Source organism: Brassica napus, chromosome C3 (genome assembly GCF_020379485.1).
Source record: "Brassica napus cultivar Da-Ae chromosome C3, Da-Ae, whole genome shotgun sequence".
NCBI classification, from domain to species: Eukaryota; Viridiplantae; Streptophyta; class Magnoliopsida; order Brassicales; family Brassicaceae; genus Brassica; species Brassica napus.
The window spans coordinates 5,794,066-5,817,171 of NC_063446.1; the positions used below are offsets into that span (position 1 = coordinate 5,794,066).

Sequence of the window (23,106 nt, forward strand, 5' to 3'; positions counted from 1 at the left end):
TCACACATAATTCATCAACTTCAACCAATTGAATTGGCCCCTAAATTACTTTAAAAGCCTTTGGCCCTAAGCTAATGCTTGATTGGTTTGTAGCCAAAACCGACTATTTTGTTGAGTATGTCTTCCTCTTCATAGGATATTAATACTCAACATCTTGAGAAGGATACATATATCGTAGTATTCCGAATAATCTAGCTTTCTAAATTCGAACGTCTTAGTTATCATACGAAAATACGTATTCTTTTTATTTGCTTGCGAGTGATAAAAAGCTTATGTATTGTTGTCATTAAGTTGCATGCAATTATAACGTAGTTTCTTCATATTTAGGAGATGATTTAGACATATTCTGCAAAAGCAGATCACGACACCTCAACCTTCACAAAGTCGAACTAGAAGTAATCATTAGAGTAAAACAAATATAGCTAGCATTCACATAATTAGATAGGTATAGACGTATAGTATACTCAAGTAAATACCTACAAGAATTCTTGTAACGTTACTAATGAGATATTATACTGGTTTCCTATGTTCATATTTACATGCATCCATTTTTTTTCTGAATAGCATGACATATGTGGTGTTCTTTAATTAGAAAAATAACTTAACATATGGGTTGTTCCAAAAACCATCCATCTTCATTTAATTTCCGTGGGATGAGTTTCGATTGCATGTCTCTCATTTTTATATTTATTAATCAATAAAGATAATTAAAATTAAGGAACCCATTCTATAAAAGCAGAGACGATCATGATTCCTTTTAGTCACACTACAAACTCATTTCTTCCTACAAAGAACATAACAAACTTAAACATGCAAGTCAGAAATTTCTCCCAGCTTTTCCTTGTCTTTGTTGTTGTCTTGTCTTCAAAACAAGAAAATGTCAACAGCGATCCTTCCGTGGATGAACTAGCACGTCACGCTGGTTATTACACACTGGAGCATTCAAAACCAGCAAGGTGTGAATCAGGACTTTTTATATAACGCAATAATAACCGTTTCTATTTTATTAAATGACGTTTCTTATTCTTATTTCCACAGAATGTTCTACTTCTTCTTTGAGTCAAAGAACAACGTTACCGATCCAGTTGTACTCTGGCTAACCGGTGGACCGGGTTGCAGTGGCAGTGTGGCTCTGTTCACTGAGAACGGTCCATTCGCTATCTCGGAGAATCTCTCCCTCTCTTGGAACCCGTATAGCTGGGACAAGGTTGTGGACCTTTTTCTTTAAAAGAAATGTCTTTCTTGTCAGCCAAGAAACGTTGTTATCTAATATGATTCAACGAACTTTTCTTTTGTTTAACAGGTCTCTAATATAATTTACGTCGACCAACCAGTTGGGACTGGTTTCAGTAACATATCGGACACTAGCCTTCTCCGTCACGACGAGACTGGCGTGAGCAATGACCTTTACGATTTTCTTCAGGTTCCATTGTTGTTTCTTTTTAAAAAAAAAGTCTTGAAAACATGTTCTTTGAACTATAATGATTTTTGTGGTTCCTTTTTGAAATTTGGTAGGCTTTTTTCAAGGACCATCCACAACTCCAGAAAAATGATTTCTATATTACCGGTGAATCGTATGCTGGTCATTACGTTCCCGCTTTAGCTTCTCGCATTCGCAGTGGAAACAAGAACGATGAAGGGATTCCAATAAACCTTAAAGTAAGTGAATCCTCTGTTTTAAACCCTCACAAGTTCATACTAGGAACGATTTCTGTTTACTTATTTATTTTCTTCTTATATTAACTAGAAGTTTATTGTTTTAATTTGATTAAAAACAAGGGTGTTGCGATTGGTAACGGTCTAACCAACCCAGAGATCCAGTATGGAGCATATGCAGACTATGCACTGGAGATGAAGTTAATCTCCCAGTCTGTTCATGAAAGTCTCAAACAAGATTACGTAGACTGCCAAAGTTCCATAAGAATATGCAGTAATTTATATAAACACCACCATTTCAATTATATCGGATTTGGTTCTGACCTTTTTTTTAAAGATATTCTTATTTTGTTATTTTCAGATCGTGATGGTGGTTTAGCTTGTAATTCTTCTTACTATATCTGCAACCAAATTCCTGAGCAGATTCTTTCAGAAAACGAAGGCATAAACGTAAGGATCCGAGTGTTTTCTTGCTTTCTTTTGTTCTGTTTTTGTTTAAAACTGGTTCTTTCTTTTACTTGCTATAATTTCTCTGTTTCTTTTGAAGTACTACGACTTGAGGAAAATATGTGTAGGAGAAATGTGTTATGACATTTGGAATGTGCAAACATTCTTGAACCAAGAAAACGTACGGAAAGCTTTAGGAGTTGGAGACAACAAATTTGAGTTGTGCAGTGGTAATGTTAATGACGCAATGGTTGTGGATTGGATGATTAATATTGAGGTTAAGATTCCAGCTCTTGTCGAAGATGGAATCAATCTTCTAGTTTATGCAGGGGAATATGATCTTGTTTGCAATTGGCTTGGTAAGATTGATCATAATTGCAACAACATATCTTCGATTTTGTTAGTTTAAACGTTTTGGGCTTTTCAGTTGACTTGGTTCATTTTCTCTGTTTATATAGGAAACTCCAGGTGGGTTGAGCAGATGAATTGGTCAGGGCAGAAAGAATTCGGATCAGCCAAGACAGTGGCATTCCTGGTAGATGGTAAAGAAGCCGGTTTGATGAAGAATCACGGTCCTCTCACTTTTCTTAAGGTAAACCATTAAAAACTGATGAACATACATAACCTATTTTTAATGTAAAATATAAAATGCCATTAAAGTTAAAATACTTTTTCTTTTGTCGTAAATTGCAACTGTGGGACAGGTTCATGATGCTGGACACATGGTCCCGATGGATCAGCCAAAAGCTTCCTTACAAATGCTCCAGACTTGGATGCAAGGAAGGCTTTCTACTCCAACGGATCCTCAGTGATTATTATGTTTCTAATGTCTAAGCGAATATAATTCTGCTTAGTCTCTTGACTTTCTTAGAAGTTTTCCAAGCATGACTGTTGAGATGGATTAATAATGAATGATATATATTGAAGATTAAGAAAAAAAAATGCTCTCGTTATATTTAAACCATAAAGTAAATTTCAGTAACCACAATATTTCATTTCCAAGATAATGTTTTTACGTTAATGGGTTAATTTATCAAATGTTAACAATATGTGTAGTATACGAAAATATAACATTTGAAATTGAAACGTAGATTTGGAGCAATTAGATGAAAATGATCATAGGACACTTGTGCCAATAATTCTTGTCATTGTTCCAACAGTAAAACCCATCATCTTTTGCAACAACGAAACGCACCGCAGAATCAGTGTCCGAATCGTACAAACGGTACATCCTCAAAGAGGGCACGAATTGCGCTTCACCCCAAAACGTTCCTTCGCAAGACGTCCGCTGCGACACTCTAGGTCTCGCCGGTTTATCGTTTTTTCCAGCAGTGGGTGGGATATCATCAGTCGCATTTTGTCCGCTAGTGATTGGGATCTTTATCAACGAGACTTGACCCAAAGGTATGGGTTTAGACATCCTAGGAATTGAGCCCTGGCACGTCACGAAGACGGGAACATTAGCACGTCTCTGCATCTGGTTGGATACGATAAGAGTGGCCGCACGTGCGGATCCAGAGCTAACAAAGAGCACTAGGGTCATGATCGATACCATTATAAGAGTGTCCATGAGTTTTTATTATGTGGAAAAGATGTGTTATAGAATGTAAATATATATCTCTTTTGGAAGTTTATGTGTCTCTATTTATATTATCTGGCTTCAGTTTCTCAAATTTTGAGCATTAACAACAATCACTACGTTTAAGAATTGAAAGGTGATTAATACTAAGTGATTACGGTTACCATTAGAATTAAGAGACTCTAACATTTATTGGAGACAATCTCAGTTTGGTACCTGTTATGTGATGGAAAAATGACATATTTCAACATGAACTTTGCCCGTCGTGCATATTCTTTTCTTAACTTTGTAGTAGTGCATATTCCTTACTGAACTAAGCAAAAATTCAAATATACTACATTAACTTTAATGCATCGTGCATTTTCATTTCCGAATTTTAGTAGTGCATATTCCATACCGAACTAAACAAAAATTCAAAAATACTACATAAACTCTTAAAATCGTGCTTCTATATATATTGACCGTCAAATGTGTTAGTCATCCGTTAATTTATCAAAACAACGTCATTTTGGATAACATCTATAAACCAAAATAACTTTCTTGTATAAATTGTGTAAACATTAATTTATATATATATATATATATATATATATATATTTTTCTTTTTGTTTAATCAAATCAATGTTATCAATTTTTTTTTATTGTTTTAGTATTATCAAATAAATCTATAATTAGTTATGTTTTTTAATTTACCTTTAAAAATTATTATTTTATAAGTTTAAATTATTTATTATTAATTCAAATATCTACTTTATGTTTGTCTACCAGTGTGACAGTTTGAATCTCCCAAAAAATAAATTTTAACTTTACAAAATTTACCCAAGATAACGCGTTTTGATAAATTAATGGATGACTAACACCTTTGACGGTATATAAGCACGATTTTGAGAGTTCATGTAGTATTTTTAATTTTAAATTTTACAGAATTCATCCAAAGTAATGTCGTTTTGATAAATTAACGGATGACTAACAACTTTGACGATCAATATATATAGAAGCACGATTTTAAGAGTTCATGTAGTATTTTTGAATTTTTGTTTAGTTCGGTATAGAATATGCCCTACTAAAAGTTCGGTAATGAAAATGCACGATGCATTAATGTTTATGTAGTATATTTAAAATTTTGTTTAGTTCAGTATGTAATACACACTACTACAAAGTTCGAGAAGGAATAGACACAACGGGTAAAGTTCATGTTGAGATAGGCCCTTTATCCGTTCTGTGATTGTTTCAGAGAGAGATAAAAAAAATTTCAGTGAAGTCATCATTAGTTTATTTTGTTGTGATTAGAATATTGAAAACTGAATAGTTCTGTGTATTTCATTAATGAATAAGACATCCCTTATATAAGGGTTACAAGATAGAGATAAAAGGAAAGAGTACAAACCTAATCCAACTAGATTTAGGATAACTACTAAATACATAAATGGAATGATTACATATACAAGGAAAAAGAAATAGGGTTTCCCTAAAGCTTGCGGCCGCCTCTCTCTCTCTTCTAAGGCATGCGGACGCCTCTCTCTCCTCTCTCTAGGGTTTCGGCTATGTCTCTTTCTTCTAGGGTTTGGGCCGGTTATGGACCGGGCCGGTTATGGACATTCATCACTTGATTTATAACACTCCCCTTTGGATGCCATAACCATACATGATTGTAATACGCTTCACGTTGCCTCATTAAAACCTTATCAGGAAAACCCAGTGGGACAAAACCATGATGAAGAAAAAAAGTACAACACGTACTACTCCCCCTGATGTGAACCTCAGTGGAAGTTCTTTAGTCTACGCTTCTGATGCGTGATCTTCCTGAACGTGCATGTGGGAAGTAAACAAATCGGTCAAATTATTACTGAACCGTAATTGGACCACTTCGACCTCTTCGGCCTTTTCTCATGTCCTTTGACATCATGTGTCTTAGTAAAGTAGATGTGCTGAGCAATGCGGATTGCATTGTACTCGAAGATCACTGTCGGTTCTTTGTAAACTCATGTGTGCATGAGTCTTTGAAAATCGTGTGTATATGGACAATATACCGAGCATGGTTCCATGAATTAATAATCTCAGGTTGTAAACCTATGATCCGGTGTATCTTACACGAATGTGTACCAATATCTTGTCCATTGATCTTTCTCTATTATCATGTTGAGTCATAGATCTCAACCACATAAGCTCTCGAATACCTTGGCTATTATGATTGGTTATGATGATAAAGTGCGGACTACCATCGACCATACTGTATTCTGATCGATTCATGTTTTGAATTATATACATTGTCTATATATGTCCGCAATTCGTTCCATGAGCGTCTAAGATCATTGCTGCAAGGATTTTACAGTCTTATCAAACTATGGCTCTGCGGCCAAATACATTTGTGGACCTCGGTTATCAATCTCTCTTGCATTCAGTAATGCCATATATATCAGACATTGCAGTCCTTTATCCATAGCTTGATGGCGTCCCATGACCTCTCTGCCGTGGATCATATCACACACTGAATATACATTAGGTCATGGACTTTGATCACACATTCTTATGGACTGCAACTTATTGGTATCCGATCGAGAAGGATAGATTAAATGTCTCCTCTCAGCCTCACAGCAGCAGCAGACTGTTCTGCTATGCCGGATCCTTATCTAGGGGATCTGATGTTGGATTTGTCTATCCGGAGAACATGCTATCTGAGGTAGCAAGCTGAGGCAATCCGAATTACCTTTCTTTGGGCTGATCTTTCTTTTCCACTAGCCCGTACTACAATCTAGTCGGTTCATGCTAGTGTCACAGATCTGTATAAACCTTTTAACCTTTCTTTAGGTTGGTTTAGTATAAACACAAGGAATTCGAATTTCTATATTAGTTTACATATGGACTGAATTTGATCGTTCTTATAGAACTCCTTTACTAGTATTACATACTATATTACGTCCACCTACTCCTCAAGCTTCTTCTATAAATACTCAACGTAAGGTGAAGAGGAAAAGCATCCCAAAAACAAGAAAACAGAGAGAGAACGAGAGAAGAGAAGAAGAAAAAAAAATCTTCTTTAAGAAATTACGAGTAATTTCTGAGTGTATTTGGGATCGGGGTGTGAGTTGTGAGCTTGTAAAATTTTTCTGGTTGATAATAAAAGATCTGTAGCAGGTCCGGAGACGTAGGCAACATTGGCCGAACTCCGTTAACAATTTTGTGTGTGTGTGCTCCTTTCCAGCTCCCATAAATTCTGGTTTACCGCAAAAGTTGACCGCGTATTTCCTAACAGGACAGGGGTTACATGTGGCCGCAAACACAAGAGAGTTACTCGTTTGGACCTCGGAGGCTTTCAGTTGGGTGGAGTGATATCGCCATTTATTGGTAATCTTTCATTTCTCACATCAGTTGATGTCACTGATAACTCTTTTGGTGGAACCATCCCTCGAGAGCTGGTTAACTTGTTTAGACTTCAGCACTTGAATGTGAGCTTCAATATTTTGGAGGGGGGATTCCAGCCAGTCTGTTCAACTGTTCTAAATTGGTGGGCCTTGATTTCTATTCAAATCATCTTGGACAAGGTATTCCTTCGGAACTGAGATCATTGATGAAGCTTGATACTTTAAACTTTGCTAAAAACAATTCAATAGATTTTCAGACAAAGCTAATACTTGTAGGCCTATGAGATTCCCAATGCCATGAGGAATGCTTCCAGATATGATATTATTTTGAAGAGCTAAACTATTGAGGCTCATTGACAGATTGGAAATGGAGACATGCAAGTCACCCTCGAGCCTATTGAATCCCACATGTACTATTTGCAGTTGGGAGCAGTTAGTCAAAGCAACAAGAAATTCAAGATCTCCCGCTGAAAAACTTTCCAAAGAATTTTCAGTAAGGCTTAATCTTTACAAATATCATAATTTTGCGAAGCTCAGAGGAATACTTCCAGTCAGGTTGTTAAGCTCCATGCCCAGATACTGAAGAGTTGAAATATTTCCAAGTGTTGATGGAATGGCTCCTGTGAGAAAATTATTTCCCATAGCCCATCGTTCAAGGTTTGGTAGCAAGTTACCAAAATCTGGCCTCAGGTTCCAAGAGAAATAATTACCAAACAAGCTCAAATACCAAAGGGAGGACAAATTGTAAATTACAGGAGGACAAATTGTTTGTTGATAACAAGAATAGCTCTACTTGAGTCAATATAGTTATAGCATCAAGAATTTCTCCTTCCAGATTGTTTTCAGAAACCAATCCCGGCCTATTTTGCGAAACTTTCAGGCTTGGTGGGATTTAGTGCCTATTCAAACAAAATGTCGGGAGAGATACCACATTCTTTAGGCAACATCACTAGGTTAGAAACACTCCAATTGTCAGACAATAGTTTTGAAGGAATCATTCCTCCAAGTCTTGGTAAATGTAGCTATTTTCTAAATTTACATATCCAGAATAATAAGCTCACTGGTATTATACTTGAGGAGATTGTGCAAATTTCAATCTTTGTTTCCCTAAACATGTCAAATAATTTACTGACTGGCTCTCTACCAGAAGATGTTGGACGACTTGAAAATCTTGGTATGTTAAATGTTGCTCTTAATAAGCTATCAGGGAAACTCCGAAAGACTTTGGGTAGAAATTATTTTCCTTGTATCATTTCGTTTTTTTATTAAATTTTTGCTAATGTTTTTCTCATTTTTTACATATTTTTTGCCAAATATTTATTGATCCTTTTAAATAGTAAGACAAACCATATAATCAATGAACCAAAAATCCATCTTAGAATTTTTTTCAATCATACCATTACCTCATTCATTATATTATTTGACTTAAATAAAAAATATTTTTTAAATTTAAGTTCTCACATGTTTTGTTAAATATAAACCATCCTATCAAAGGCTAATTATTTATAAAGCATATATTGACATTATAAGAGATTTATAAGTATTATAGATACAACTATATCTTTATATGAATATGAAATCATTATATTTATTTCTATAAATTATTTTCCATCAATTATTTTATGTAGTATATAAATAGAAAAAGAACTGATCAAACATTATTACATTTCATATAATTTTGAAAATTAGCTAACATAAATTATTATTTGTAATATCATTTAGGTTATTTGGCAAGTGATAATAATTAGTTTTAGATTCACTTTTTATTTTAGATCTAATTAAAATAATTAAAATTATAAAAAGTTTCGTTCATTATATTATGTAGTTTATAAATATAAAAAGAATTGATCAAACATTATTATTCTTTATATAATTTTAACAATTAGTTACCATAAATTATTATTTTTAAATATAATTTAGAATATTTTGAAAATGATATTAATTGGTTCTATATTTATTTTATTTTTAATCTAAATTTAAATAAAAAATTAAAAATTATCGACCAAACAAGTTATAACAATTTTGTTAAAACTTCACAAATGATCAACATGTAAGAAAAAATCGCTTAAGTGATTTTTCGTTTAATGTATAGAAGGATTTCTATTTTTTATAAATGTTTTAGACACTCTTATAAATAATTTAAAATTATGATCAAATTATTTATAATAATTATATATTTTAAATTATGTAAATCTAGCTGGTGAACAGAAAATGCAAAATGCATATATCATATTTACATATATATATATATATATATATATATATATCGTATATTCAGGAAACTCATTCGAGAAAGACTGGTTAAACAAACATTCAGAAAAAAAACCAAAAGAGTTGCAATTGCAATCTACTTCTCGAGGTCGAGGAAACTGATGACGTGGAAACAGATGACGACACAGGTAGATGTGTTATACGGCCTTCTACTAAAATCAATTAGAATGTTTGCACCGCTTATTTATGGTTCTTTTTAATCATTTTATTTCTGACTCTTTTGTAGAAATTGTATGACTTTGGTCCTAGCAAAAAAGTAACCGTACTATCAAATAAAAAATAGGTTTAAAAAATATAATTATATATATATATATATATGTCGTATTGGAATTTGCCCACGCAACCAAAGAGAACTGTTGCATTTTTTTAATAAAGATACTAACAACATTTATATATATAAAGTTGTTTTTTTTTACTTTTTTATGATATGTGGAAAGATCATTTGTGTCTTTATGTTTTTTTTTTGTATTTAAATTCTTCCTCTTTTAGATTATTGTAATTTGCTCAATCAATTTCTAATTGTTTACTATCTAATCATTCTCACACTTATTAGTCTCTAAAATTCAAGAAATAATTAAAATAATATAAATATATTTTAAATATTTAATTTATTCACACCTAAAAATAGCAAGACGTTCCATCATTTTATTATTTTTACTAATTTTTATTATTTTATTTATAAATTATATATTTATTTCACTATTAATATCGTAAGATAATCAAATTAAGAATAAGAAACTAGAGCACCAACGCAAATAACTAAGAAAACAGACCAAAGGGAGAATAATAATCGAAAGACCAAAGCCACCAAAAAGCAGGAAAATATATGCCTAAAACACAAACCAATAGCTAAAAGTAAGAAACACCTCACAAACTAAAAAGAACATACAAGACGACCATGCAAGTGAAATACCACAAAGCTCTGGATAGAAAATACCAAAGTTTCAAAAGACTAACTCCGCACACCTATACCAAGAAAAACATTGAAAGAAAAGAAACAACTTGAGAGAGGGAAAATGGAAGACAACCACCAAAAAATCAGAGACTAAACTTGAGACCAGAAAGAACCTTTTAAGCCCACATAGCATACACGAACGAAAACATTATCCAAACCTCGAGTGGCAAACATGGCGAAAGGGAGAGCCACCACAGATGCGATGAAAGCTGCAAAGAGGTGCGAGAATAGATAGGGAAAGGGAGACAAAGCGAAATCAAAAAACTATTGAACCGCCCTCGAGCTATGAAAGAGAGCATAGAAGTCAGAACACCAAAAAATAGATCTTGGAAACCAAAACGAGCAGAGACTATTGACGGTAAGCCAACGACGAGGAATACAAAATCAAAGACAAATAAACTCTGACCCAACTAAGAAAATACAGTTCCTAACATCAGCGAAAATCTAAGGAAGGAGATGAACAATCAGTATTGACTGGAACAACCTACAACGCCGTGAGAATCAACCGAACAACTGAAAATTCATAAACCCGATCTGCAACAAATACCATATAATCTCATAGGTGGAGAATGTGAGGAAGAACGAGAGAAAAATGTGAGTCTTTTTCCGGTGATGGTGAGAAACACCGCACACCAGAAATGTAACGAAATACATAGACAGTACGGCTCAAGTTCAAAATATGGAGAGATGGCAAAAAAACATCTTAAAAACTATAATTTTCAAAAATATGAAAAAAAATATAATACAATTTTGACGATGAAACCGTCAATCTTAGAATCAACAAATGCATAGATGCAAAGTTATTGAAATTCAATATTATTTTACGTTAGAAACTCATTTGATTACTAACATGTAATATACACACAACAACACATTATTCAAAAAAACAAACACAAAATATTAACTTATCACCTACTACTACATAACACACTAAAAACATCAAATAATGTTTTTGACAAATAAAAACGACAACATAATTATATTATCCAAAAAAAAATCATGTTCTTAATAATAATAAAACAATATTCCGCGCGAAACCACAAACTAAAGGCTACTGCATTACAACAGCAGAGAACTGTTTCATTTAATTAAGTATGTAACTATATTGTGGCAAAAAAGGTTTGTTAAGAAATCGTATTATATAGTATATCATGGAGATGGAAACTTCCGTGGCCATTTGTACACTACATGTCTCCAAACGTTATATATAATGTTTGGACAAAATATCTGTAAATTTTGATTCAATTTTTTATCCGTTTCAATTCGAACCAAAAAATCCTTTTAACTTTGATTCAATAAAGCTAGAATATGCTCTCCAAAAGATGTAATCATGGTTGAAGAACTATTTTATAGCTTTTGTGTCGTGAAGAGAAAATATCATATCAGAATTTAGTTTATTATAAGCATTGGGTTTGGCTTAACATTTTAGCAAAAAAAAATTGTACGACTTTGGCCATAGCAAAGACAACCCGTACTATCAAATAAAAAATAGGTCTAATATATATATCGTATTGGTATTTGCCCACGCAACAAAAGAGAACTGTTGCATTTTTTTAATAAGGATACTACATATGTACTCAACATTATCACTAAAGGCCTTTGGATACTGCATTACAACAGCAGAGAACTGTTTCATTTAATTAAGTTCCTTTGGTAACACACGTAACTATAATGTGGCAAAAAGGTTTGTTAAGAAATCGTATTACATAGTGCAGCACTATTAGTGCATCATGATGGTGGAAGCTTCCGTGGCCATTTGTATACACTACATGTCTCCACACGTTACATATAGTATTGGGCAAAATATCTATAAATTTTGCTTCAATTTTTTTGTCCGTTTCAATTTGAACTGAAAAGTCCATAACTTTGATTCAATAAAGCTAGAATATGGTCTCCAAAAGATGTAATCATGATTGAACAGCATATTCTAGTTTTTGTGTCGTGAAGAGAAAAGATCATATCAGAATTTAGTTTTTTTAAACGCTGAGTTTGATTCAATCAAAATACAGAAAAGACATTGTTCTAATGATCCAAACTCCAACAGTTGGACGGATCTAAAGAAATAAATTGCAAAAGAAACTGAAAGTAAAGAAACAAGACAGCGAAGATGGCTAAAGAGGAGGGTAAACATGACAATGTTATTTTCTAAAGTTATATGAGACTTACTATTTCAAGTATACATATATAGTACTTAGAGACCTTATTAGTTAGCAGTATTTGTTTAGCTAGATAGTATTGACTATTGCGAGACCTTATTAGTTAATAGTATATGTTGAGTTGCTACATTGTGTATGAAAGTCACACCACCTTTATCAGTGTCTCGTGCGGCTAAGAGAAATAGATTGATGGAAATACAGATACTGTTTCTATGTTCCAGGTGACACATTCCCATGCCAGATATTGTTACATCCAAAACCCTCCGAATATAAAAAGGAAACCACAACACTAGTTATATAACTTTTGAATTAGGTTCTTGAGGTTTACCACACCGCCACTAAACAAAAGCACATATGCGTGGTGTTGTTGCTTTCTGTTTTATCGATTTGAACTCTCCCAGTCGTTTGGCTGGCGTTCCTCTTATGATCATCAACAATTTGAAAAAAAAAAAAAAAAAACACATATGCGTGGGCTCAGTGAGGCCCATAATATTTGGTTTGGTAGGGTTGGTGAACTTTATGTCAACAAACCGTTTCGTCTCAACTACAGAGAACCTACAAAAACAATTGTATCTAGAGGAACCGAACAAATGGAAAATTTTCAAATATTACAATCTGGAAGCAATTTAGAAATAAAAATTATGAAAAGGAAAATAACTTTTTATCTTTTTCCTAAATTAAGATGCTGTAATTCGCTTTTCTTCAAAAATGAGAAAAGAACCTTAACTTTCTTGTGATTTTTTTAACTTTTTAATGAAAACATAAAAGTATGTGCTGAATGTATTTTTTGGGTATAAAGTGCGTGGATTTGTTAAGTTTACACTTTCTTGATTATACGATATTGGTAAAGAAAAGAAACTATAGTACAATATCAGAAGTAATTTATAACACCATTCATCATCATCATCATCATCATCATCATAAAGCCCATTTAAACCGAACCATAGTACTATAAATAGAATGAAAGGTCTAGTCCTTCTCTCTTTCCTTCCGACTCTGGTCTCCGTCTACTTTCCTTCTCCCCACTACTTCCTCACTAAACCGAGTCACCATGAGCAAGGTAACCGAGTCAAACCGCAGCTACCCTTTACAGCAGTCTCGAATCTTCGCTCTCGACTTTATCAGTTTAATTATACTGCAGATCATATTTATTGGGTTTTAATTTCAATGTGAGGCGATAAGATAAGACTAATTAACAATCTAATTGATTGACACATCAACAAAGATTTTTTTTAATTATTACAAAATTGAAGTTACATATTTTCAAATGTTTCTCAAATGTTTCTCAATTAATATTATATAAGAGATGTTAAGAAACTAATTAACGTCTTCTTAGTCTAGATTTTATAAGAAGTTAGAAATTGTCCAAGTCCGACTGTTGAGATGGATTAACAACTGATTAACAATGAATGACATGTTTGTGTTTTAAAGAAAAAATGATGTCATTTTCTTTAAACCATAAAATATTTTCAGTAACCATAGATTTCGCTTCCATGATAATCTTTACGTTAATGTGTTAATTTATTCAAATGTTAACAATATGTATTATGCATACAATACGGAAATACTCTTTAAAAAAAAGTATACGGAAGTATAAGATTTGAAATTGAAATGTAAATTTAGAACAATCAGATGAAAATGAACCAAGGCAGGGGCAGAGCTAGTTAAATATTTAAATAATATGTTAAATAAATGATGATGTCATGTAAAATTAATGAAATAAAAATTATCATACAGCATGAAATTTATATAAATATTATTTAAATTAAAAAATATTATTTGGATTTTATTGTGTATACATAATTATTTGAGAAAATGACTAGGATAACACTAAAAAAGTTTTTGTCACAAATATAGCCTCTAAAAATAAAAATGACTAAAATAGCACTTAATGTTTTATCAAAAGAGATAAATATACACTTATACCCCAATGGTAAATTAATTTAGACATTAGGGTTTAGAGTTAAGGGGTGAAGTTTATGATTTAGGGTTTAGGGTTTAGGGTTTAGAGTTTAGGGAGTGGAGTTTAGGGTTTAGAGTTAAGGGGTGGGGTTTAGATATTAGGGTTTAAAGTTGGGGAGTGGGGTTTTTGGATAAGATTTCAAATTTTGAAAAATAAAAAAAATTAAATTTTTCAAAACATAAAATGCTATTTTGGTCATTTTAATTTTTGAGGACTATTTTTGTATACTTAAAAATGTGCTATTTTTGAGATTTGTCCTAATTATTTTGTATATAATTTATATATTTTATTTAATATCTATATTTATTTCAATATATATATTATTTAATTTATGACTCCGGTAGTTTCTGGGTCTGCACCCCGGCTCCGGCCCCGAACACCAAGGAATCCTGTCCCAAGAATTCCTGTCATTGTTCCAACCGTAAAAGTCATCGTCTTTTGCAACGACGATACTCACGGTAGAATCTTTGTCTGAATTGTATTTGTGCAAACGGTATATTCTCTCAGAGGGCCAGAATTGTGCTTCACCCTCAAACGTTCCTACGCAAGACGCCCACTGCGACACTCTAGATCTCACCGGTTTATCATTTTCTCCAGCAGTGGGTGAGATATCATCAGTCGCATTTTGTCCGCTAGTGGGTGGGATCTTTACCAACGAAACTTGATCAAAAGGTATGGATTTAGACATCGTAGGAAATGTGCCAAGGCACGTCACGAGAACAGAAACATTAGCACGACTCTGCATCTGGTTGGATACAATAAGAGTGGCGGCTCGTGCGGATCCAGAGCTAACAAAGAGCACTAGGGTCATGATCGATACCATTATAAGAGTGTCCATGAGTTTTGATTAATGGGGAAAGATGTGTTATGTAATGGAAATATTTATCTCTTTTGGAAGTCTATGTGTCTCTCTATATATATATATATATTATCTCGTTTCGGTTTCTCAAATTTTGAACATTAACTACAATCAATACGTTTAAGAATCAAAAGGTGATTAAAATGTGATAACGGTTACCATTAGAATTAAGAGACTCTAAAATTAATTAGAGACAATCTCGGTTTGGTACTTTTTTCTGGGATTGTTGCACCTTGCAGTTAGAGAAAGATAAAATGTCGTCATTAGGGTTGGGGGCTCAGCGAGGCCCATAATATCTGGTTTGGTATGGTTGGTGAAGTATACTGTATGGACTTAATGTCAACAACCCGTTTCGTCTCAACTACAGAAAACCCGAAAAAACAGCTGGTATCTAGAGGAACTGAAAAAAATGTCATTTTTTTCAAATATTTCAATCTGTAAGCAATTTAGAAATAGAAATTATGAAAAGGAAAATAACTTTTTTTAATCTTTTTCCTAAATTAAGATGCTGTAATTCACTTTTCTTCAAAAATGAAAAAAGAACCTTAACTTTCTTGTGATGTTTTTAACTTTTTAATGAAAACATAAAAGTATGTGCTGAATGTATTTTTTGGGTATAAAGTGCGTGGATTTGTTAAGTTTACACTTTCTTGATTATACGATATTGGTAAAGAAAAGAAACTATAGTACAATATCAGAAGTAGTTTATAACACCATTCATCATCATCATCATCATCATCATAAAGCCCATTTAAACCGAACCATAGTACTATAAATAGAATGAAAGGTCTAGTCCTTCTCTCTTTCCTTCCGACTCTGGTCTCCGTCTACTTTCCTTCTCCCCACTACTTCCTCACTAAACCGAGTCACCATGAGCAAGGTAACCGAGTCAAACCGCAGCTACCCTTTACAGCAGTCTCGAATCTTCGCTCTCGACTTTATCAGTTTAATTATACTGCAGATCATATTTATTGGGTTTTAATTGCTCACTCTGTTTCGTCTCTCTGAACAGAACAACAACAAAAGAGATGTCGGCGGTGAGAAGAGGATGGCGTCTATCACCGTCGTTTTGAAGGTCGACATGCATTGCGATGGTTGCGCTTCAAAACTCGTTAAAACCGCTCGTGCTATCCAAGGTTTGATTTTCGTATGAACAAATCGAACGTTACAGTCCTTTTTACTCGGAACCTACACTGGGTCATTTAAAAATCCCTACTTTAATTGAAAAATAACAATAATGTGTAATAATATCTCTCAGGCGTTGAGACGGTGAAAGCAGAGTCAGAGAGTGGGAAAGTAACGGTGACCGGGGATGTAGATCCGCCTAAACTCCGGGAGCAACTTGAAGTGAAGATAAAGAAGAAAGTCGAGTTGGTTTCTCCTCAGCCCAATAAGGAGAAAGAGAAAGAAGACAACAACAAGGACAGTAAGGACAAGAACAAAGAAAAGAAGTCAGAGGAGAAGAAACCTAAAGAGGTAAAGCTTTGAACTTTACTTAACCGTTCGTATTATTACAATACCAAGAATCTGATTGTAAAAGTGTGTGTTAGGCTCCGGTAACAACGGCGGTACTGAAGGTGAGCTTCCACCGTGAACGGTGTATTGAGAAGATTCAAAAGACTGTCTCTAAAACCAAAGGTTTGAAGAGAGAGAGAGACACGACAAAACCAATGAGTTCTGTCAGCGTTTTCAAAACGCCGTTTTTAGTTTAAAACGCTGACGACGTTTTTTGTTTTTGCAACGGCAGGTGTGAGTGGGTTTTCAATAGATCAGGAGAAGCAGTTGGTGACGGTTAAAGGAACAATGGACGTGAAAAAACTCGTCAGGAGTTTGACTGAGAAGCTAAAACGTAACGTGGAGATTGTGGCGACGGCCAAGAATGGTGACGCAAAAGAGAAACAGTACGTGGCGGCTCAGCCTGCTCACGGGTCTGCGTATTTTCCGGGTGAGGATGGAGATACGATTGAATACTTAGCACCTCAGATTTTCAGCGATGATAATCCGAATGCTTGCGTCGTTACGTGAAGCGGCGGAAGAACATTGACGGGTAGTCGAATTGTAAATATGCGCTTAAGATTTTTTTATTTTTTTTTAAAATCTAAATCTAGTTTCGATTGGGAATAATATAATAACTAGGTAGTAATCTGATTATCTAATTAATTAATTTAAGATCTTATTTTTATCTACTTATGAATAGTCTAAGTTGGACCATTACATTTAATAGCTTTCCTATAATTTCTATTTATATCTAACTTAATTATTATTAAATATATATCCTAACCTAAAATTAAGGAACTAAATAACTAATCTATTATTTTTTTTAAATAATAAATTCAATTTATATTAACTATACTTTTAAGTAAATAATCAATTATATTTTATTTATTAATACAAAAAGAATTATATATGCCGACTAATTCATATATACAACCATATTTTAATTCAAATGCAAGAAACAAAATCTTTAAAACCGTCACCAAATAAATAATAATATAATTTTTATTGATAAAGTATTAAAATTATATATATATAGTAATAGTTATTAATATTTAATGATATGCTGGAACATGTTGTTATTGATATTTTTTATGAATATAGTTTCACGGATTATTCCAACACATAAAATATTTATCAAATATAAAACTAATTGAACAAAACATGCTTTAAGTTAAGCTTGAGCGTTCATGTATAGGTTGCGATACGGTTGGGTATTGGAAATTTTGGTTCTAATTTATATCATATCCTAGGTCTCATTCTGGTAAATTTTTAAGTACATATCATGTTCGGATTTTGCTTCTAATTGTATCACATCTAAAATTCATAAAAAAAACCATATATTGTTTTGATTCAAGTAATATGGGTTCGGTTCGGAAATATGTGAAGTTAAATCTAAAATTGAAAAGCAAACATAATAAATAAACTTATTTATGCATGATTAAATATTTAAGGTGCTTATTGAATATTTAAATACATTTTTTTAGATATAATTTCAAAATAAATATGGAATTGAATATTTTAAATACATATTTACGTGATCTTTTATTATATGCCTTGTTTCTCAGGTCATCGAACAATAGTTTAATCCTATCTGTTGGACCGCGCATATCTTTGGATTTGTTGGACTATATGATGAAACAAAAGTTTACTAAGGTTCGATCTTCGCTAAGAGCATCTCTAAAAGACACTATATAATTTTAAATATGAAGTTTTTTGTTCTAAAAAAAAGAACTTCAAAACTTCAAATTTGAAGTTCTGAAGAGTGAAACTCTATATTTGAAGTTTCACTACTCAAAACTTCAAATTTGAAGTTTCATATTTTTATTTGCATTTTGGTCCCTACATTCACATATCCGTTTTATGATTCATAAATATTTCCTCGTTTCTTGTTTTAATCTCATAAATATTTTAATTTTTGTACAGATTTTAAATTTTACACATAAAATTAAATAAAAAATTAAAATAAGATTTAAAATATTTTAAACTAGATTTAGACAACAATAATATACAAAAGAAACTCAACAATTTTTTTTAAAAAAAATTTACATGAAACACAACTATTACACAAATTTAAATATTACAACAACACTAATAGTCAGGTAAGTTTGATCCGGAACCTTCAAAATTTTCAAATATTGTTCAAATTTTTTTGTGTAACTTAAGATGGTTGCTGTTGTTGTTTTTGATGTATTTTTTGTACAATTCTTTCTTTTTCATTTCGAATATATTCACGAGTATTAATATCATCGAAAAGAAATTAGTCTTTTAGCAATATTTTATGTTTCTCTTTTACTTTCTTGTTTTGATCTAATGTATTTACAAGTATCAATATCACCCGGTTTCAACAACTTTTAGCTCGTAATCTACAGAGTAAAAATAAGGAGAACCATTTTTTACTTCGAAATGCACTAATAGATCATATATGCATTACGAAAATCATTTTATAGAATAATATGGTATTTTGTTTGAAGTTCAATATTAATTAAGTTATTTTTATTTAAACTTTTATATTTTAATAAAATATTCTATTAATTAATATTTGTTGTAATATGTTTATATATGTGCCGAGTTATTTACAAAATTTTTATGAATTCAAATTAGTTATGACAAATATAATGACCATATTATAAAATACAAATAGTTCTGAAGTTGAGTTTGAAGTTTTGCTTTTGGAGAAAAACACCTTAAACTTCAAAAGAGTTTTTTTTGGAGATGCTATAAACCATTTTCAATATATTTGATTGATTCAAACATCGCCTTGAACTAGTGAACAACGATCATTGCTTCTCAAAAGTTTACATACAAGTATACAGAACATAACACCTTGTAGAAGGAGGTAATAATGAGCCCCACAACGTGAGAAAATCTTAATAAAATTAAAGAAAGAAAAGAGAAAGACATGCAGGAGTCAATGATTTCCCCCTTTTGCCTTTTACCTTTCTTCATCTTCACATTTTTTCCTCTACTTTTGTACTTTTGTGAAATTTATATTTGATTTTATTTCTTTCTGAACACTAATTTCCAAATTTTTTTTTAACAATGGGTGGATGATTGATAAGGACGAGAACTTTCCTCTTCATTTGAAAAACATTTCACACCTTCAAAATGTCATACCAAACATATACATACATAATGGGGCTGGTATAAGTAAGACATTTGGGCTTCCACTTTCACCTATGGATTTTTACCTACAAACACTGGGCCTCCAATTCAATAAGCCTAAATAAAAGCCCATATAAAAACGCACCAAATTCGCATATTCGTGAACCGACCAGATGGGGGAGTTGGTGTTAGATTCCAATACGCAAACTAAAAAAAAGTCTTTCAGCTAAACACAGTCTTGTCGTACACGTGGCACTCACCTCCTATAAATAAAAAAAACACGATTCTTTCCTTCCGCCTCCCTCAACAGAAACCACTTCTCTCATTAACCCTAATTCACACCCTTTGCATCTGCGAAACTCGATCTACAGATCTCTCCACCTCCCAATCTCCAACAGGTAAAATTTCAATATTTACAAATCATCCTCAATTGTTTGAGTTCGATCTGTATCATCCTGAATTGTTTGATTTCGAATTCAGGGAGATTCCAAAGATGGTGTCTGACGCTAGCAAGAAGAAGGCTCTCCAGAAGAAAGCCGCCGCCGCCGCCAAAAGAGGCGGTAAAGCCGCCGCCGCTAAAGCCGCCGCCTCTTCTTCAAACGGAGCTGATAGTTTGTCGAGCGGCGTCGATGCTCTTCAGATATCCGACCGGACCTGTACCGGAATCCTCTGCTCTCATCCTCAGTCCAGAGACATTCGTGTAAGTCCCTTTTTAGTTAGAGACGAACTCGTGTGAATCAGTTAGATTGATTCTTTTGTTTTGTTTTGATTGCAGATTGAATCTCTGTCTGTTACGTTTCATGGTTACGACCTGATTGTTGATTCGATGCTGGAGCTTAACTACGGGAGACGCTACGGTCTTCTCGGGCTGAATGGTTGTGGGAAGTCTACTCTCTTAACCGCGATTGGACTTAGAGAGCTTCCGATTCCTGATCACATGGACATCTACCATCTCTCCCACGAGATTGAAGCCACCGACATGACTTCTCTCGAGGCTGTCATGAGCTGTGACGAGGAGAGGTTGAAGCTGGAGAAGGAGATTGAGACTCTTGTTGAGCAGGTTTTGTGTAAAAACTCTATTCTTTATTTTGGTGTGTTTGTCTTTTGGATGCTGATTATAGTTTTTTTTTTTTTGGTAACAGGATGATGGAGGCGGAGAGCGTCTTGACACGATCTATGAGCGGTTAGAAGCCATGGATGCTTCGACGGCGGAGAAGCGTGCTGCTGAGATTCTGTTTGGTCTTGGTTTCGACAAGGAGATGCAGGCTAAGAAGACGAAAGACTTTTCTGGTGGGTGGAGGATGAGGATTGCGTTGGCGAGAGCTCTCTTCATTATGCCTACTATCCTTTTGCTTGATGAGCCCACAAATCATTTAGGTACGTTCTTACTTGTTTTTGATTGGTTCTCTTTTGTGTTTCATTAGTATATAATATACTCCCTCACTTTCGTTTTAATTGTAGTTGTTTAATGGTTTGTTCTATAATTTTTCACTTATATCCCTACTTTTAGCTCATTAATTAGTAAAATAAAAAATATTATTAATTAGTGGTACAGTAAAATATATAATGAATTTTTAATGTGTGAAGAAATTTTTAACTACATTATAAGGGTTTGATCTATAACTTTTCTACTTATATCCCTACTTTTTAGCTCATTAATTAGTAAAATAAAAAAAATGTTAATTAGTGGTATAGTAAAAAAATATAATGATTTTTTTTAATGTGTGAAAATTTTAAACTATATAAAAATGAAAGAGGGAGAGTATATATATTTTTTTTGATATTTGTGCTGAATCTTATTTCTCTCTTGCAACAGATTTGGAAGCTTGTGTCTGGTTAGAGGAGAGCCTGAAGAACTTTGACCGTATCCTCGTCGTGGTCTCCCACTCACAGGATTTTTTGAACGGAGTCTGCACCAACATCATCCACATGCAAAGCAAGCAGCTCAAGTACTACACCGGTAACTTCGACCAGTACTGCCAGACACGTTCCGAGCTAGAAGAGAATCAGATGAAACAGTACAGATGGGAGCAGGAGCAGATCTCCCACATGAAGGAGTATATCGCCCGGTTCGGTCACGGTTCAGCCAAACTCGCCCGCCAAGCGCAGAGCAAGGAGAAGACTTTGGCCAAGATGGAGAGAGGTGGGCTCACGGAGAAGGTGGCGAGAGACAGTGTCCTCGTTTTCCGTTTTGCTGATGTTGGGAAGCTTCCACCGCCGGTGCTTCAGTTTGTGGAAGTCTCGTTTGGGTACACTCCGGACTACCTTATATACAAGAACATCGACTTTGGTGTTGATTTGGACTCGAGGGTGGCTCTTGTTGGGCCTAATGGAGCTGGGAAGAGTACTCTCTTGAAGCTCATGACTGGCGAGCTGCAACCAACTGAAGGAATGGTGAGGCGTCACAACCACTTGAAGATTGCTCAGTACCATCAGCATCTAGCTGAGAAGCTGGACCTTGAAGTGCCTGCGCTTATCTACATGATGAACGAGTTTCCGGGTAACGAAGAGGAGAAGATGAGAGCTGCTATTGGTAGGTTTGGTCTGACCGGTAAGGCGCAAGTGATGCCGATGAAGAATCTGTCTGATGGGCAGAGGAGCCGTGTGATATTCGCGTGGCTGGCTTATAAGCAGCCTAACATGCTTTTACTGGATGAGCCGACTAATCATTTGGATATTGAGACGATTGATTCTCTTGCTGAGGCGTTGAACGAGTGGGATGGTGGTTTGGTTCTGGTGAGTCACGACTTCAGGTTGATTAACCAAGTGGCTCATGAGATATGGGTGTGTGAGAAGCAGTGCATCACTAAATGGAATGGTGATATTATGGACTTCAAGAAGCATCTCAAGGCTAAAGCTGGGCTTGAAGACTGAGGATGAAGTCAAGTCAGATGACTTGATTGGGTCACAGGGCTAGAGAGTGTGAGGGATTTTGTTTGGTGATGGTTTTGAAGCCAACACGTTAAAGAGAGAGGGAGACACCATACTCGTAATCTCTGCACTTCTTGCTCATTTAAGAGGTCAGTGATTCTTCTATATTAGTACTATAATCATCAATCTGCACTTTTATTTTTATTGTTTTGACGTTTTTGGAGGAGAGACGGATATGAAAAACGAAATATTTTGGTTGTATTGTAGGATTTTTTTTTTTAATTATTAAAATACTCAGATGTTGACGATTATGGTATTATTTAATATTATTAAAGTTAAGAAAAACATCGCATCAGTTTCAAAGCTATTGCAAGGGAGACGCAGAGGT

At 33.8% G+C, this 23,106-nt stretch overlaps 5 protein-coding genes across 7 annotated transcripts; 3 read left to right on the plus strand and 2 right to left on the minus strand.

Annotated features, from left to right (window-relative positions):
* Positions 1–750: 750 nt before the first annotated feature.
* LOC106383512 (serine carboxypeptidase-like 47) lies at positions 751–3,065 on the plus strand. 2 transcript variants are annotated; one of them, XM_048752172.1, is made up of 9 exons: positions 751–956; positions 1,039–1,207; positions 1,304–1,423; positions 1,516–1,659; positions 1,780–1,930; positions 2,018–2,106; positions 2,204–2,462; positions 2,562–2,695; positions 2,808–3,065. In XM_048752172.1, the coding sequence occupies exons 1-9, from the start codon at positions 811–813 to the stop codon at positions 2,913–2,915; spliced, it is 1,320 nt and encodes a 439-aa protein (XP_048608129.1). In that variant the 5' UTR covers positions 751–810; the 3' UTR covers positions 2,916–3,065. The 2 variants fall into 2 exon arrangements, with proteins under 2 accessions (XP_048608129.1, XP_048608128.1); XM_048752171.1 differs by having other exon boundaries at positions 1,780–2,106.
* A 140-nt stretch (positions 3,066–3,205) lies between these two features.
* Positions 3,206–3,855, minus strand: LOC125584163. Its single transcript, XM_048752173.1, has one exon. The coding sequence runs from the start codon at positions 3,671–3,673 to the stop codon at positions 3,206–3,208; it is 468 nt and encodes a 155-aa protein (XP_048608130.1). The 5' UTR covers positions 3,674–3,855.
* Positions 3,856–14,618: 10,763 nt separating this feature from the next.
* LOC106385672 (heavy metal-associated isoprenylated plant protein 3-like) lies at positions 14,619–18,585 on the plus strand. Of its 2 annotated transcripts, XM_022698086.2 has the most exons (6): positions 14,619–16,128; positions 16,261–16,384; positions 16,507–16,724; positions 16,799–16,886; positions 16,996–17,295; positions 18,311–18,585. In XM_022698086.2, exons 1-5 carry the CDS (start codon positions 16,120–16,122, stop codon positions 17,271–17,273), a joined length of 717 nt encoding a protein of 238 aa, XP_022553807.1. In that variant the 5' UTR covers positions 14,619–16,119; the 3' UTR covers positions 17,274–17,295; positions 18,311–18,585. The 2 variants fall into 2 exon arrangements, with proteins under 2 accessions (XP_022553807.1, XP_048608131.1); XM_048752174.1 differs by lacking the exon at positions 18,311–18,585 and having other exon boundaries at positions 16,996–17,436.
* LOC111203548 lies at positions 14,719–15,212 on the minus strand. Its single transcript, XM_048749337.1, has 2 exons — positions 14,847–15,212; positions 14,719–14,793 (listed from the first exon to the last, which is right to left on the minus strand). The coding sequence occupies exons 1-2, from the start codon at positions 15,210–15,212 to the stop codon at positions 14,719–14,721; spliced, it is 441 nt and encodes a 146-aa protein (XP_048605294.1).
* Positions 18,586–19,972: 1,387 nt separating the features above from the next.
* On the plus strand, positions 19,973–23,065 carry LOC106386904 (ABC transporter F family member 1-like). The gene is made up of 5 exons (XM_013826726.3): positions 19,973–20,245; positions 20,328–20,547; positions 20,623–20,907; positions 20,990–21,224; positions 21,664–23,065. The coding sequence occupies exons 2-5, from the start codon at positions 20,341–20,343 to the stop codon at positions 22,719–22,721; spliced, it is 1,785 nt and encodes a 594-aa protein (XP_013682180.2). The 5' UTR covers positions 19,973–20,245; positions 20,328–20,340; the 3' UTR covers positions 22,722–23,065.
* The last annotated feature ends 41 nt before the right edge of the window (positions 23,066–23,106 follow it).

Bases quoted from the DNA above. Each gene is read 5' to 3' on its own strand.
- LOC106383512 (XM_048752171.1), top strand. From the start codon at position 811: ATGCAAGTCAGAAATTTCTCCCAGCTTTTCCTTGTCTTTGTTGTTGTC. The intron at 957-1,038 runs GTGTGAATCAGG...TTATTTCCACAG, and splicing joins GAGCATTCAAAACCAGCAAG to AATGTTCTACTTCTTCTTTG. The intron at 1,424-1,515 runs GTTCCATTGTTG...GAAATTTGGTAG, and splicing joins ACCTTTACGATTTTCTTCAG to GCTTTTTTCAAGGACCATCC.
- LOC125584163 (XM_048752173.1), bottom strand. From the start codon at position 3,673: ATGGACACTCTTATAATGGTATCGATCATGACCCTAGTGCTCTTTGTT.
- LOC111203548 (XM_048749337.1), bottom strand. From the start codon at position 15,212: ATGGTATCGATCATGACCCTAGTGCTCTTTGTTAGCTCTGGATCCGCA. The intron at 14,794-14,846 runs GTGAGTATCGTC...GAACAATGACAG, and splicing joins ATTCAGACAAAGATTCTACC to GAATTCTTGGGACAGGATTC.
- LOC106385672 (XM_022698086.2), top strand. The intron at 16,385-16,506 runs GTTTGATTTTCG...AATATCTCTCAG, and splicing joins AACCGCTCGTGCTATCCAAG to GCGTTGAGACGGTGAAAGCA. The intron at 16,887-16,995 runs GTTTGAAGAGAG...TTGCAACGGCAG, and splicing joins GACTGTCTCTAAAACCAAAG to GTGTGAGTGGGTTTTCAATA.
- LOC106386904 (XM_013826726.3), top strand. From the start codon at position 20,341: ATGGTGTCTGACGCTAGCAAGAAGAAGGCTCTCCAGAAGAAAGCCGCC. The intron at 20,548-20,622 runs GTAAGTCCCTTT...TTTTGATTGCAG, and splicing joins CTCAGTCCAGAGACATTCGT to ATTGAATCTCTGTCTGTTAC. The intron at 21,225-21,663 runs GTACGTTCTTAC...CTCTTGCAACAG, and splicing joins TGAGCCCACAAATCATTTAG to ATTTGGAAGCTTGTGTCTGG.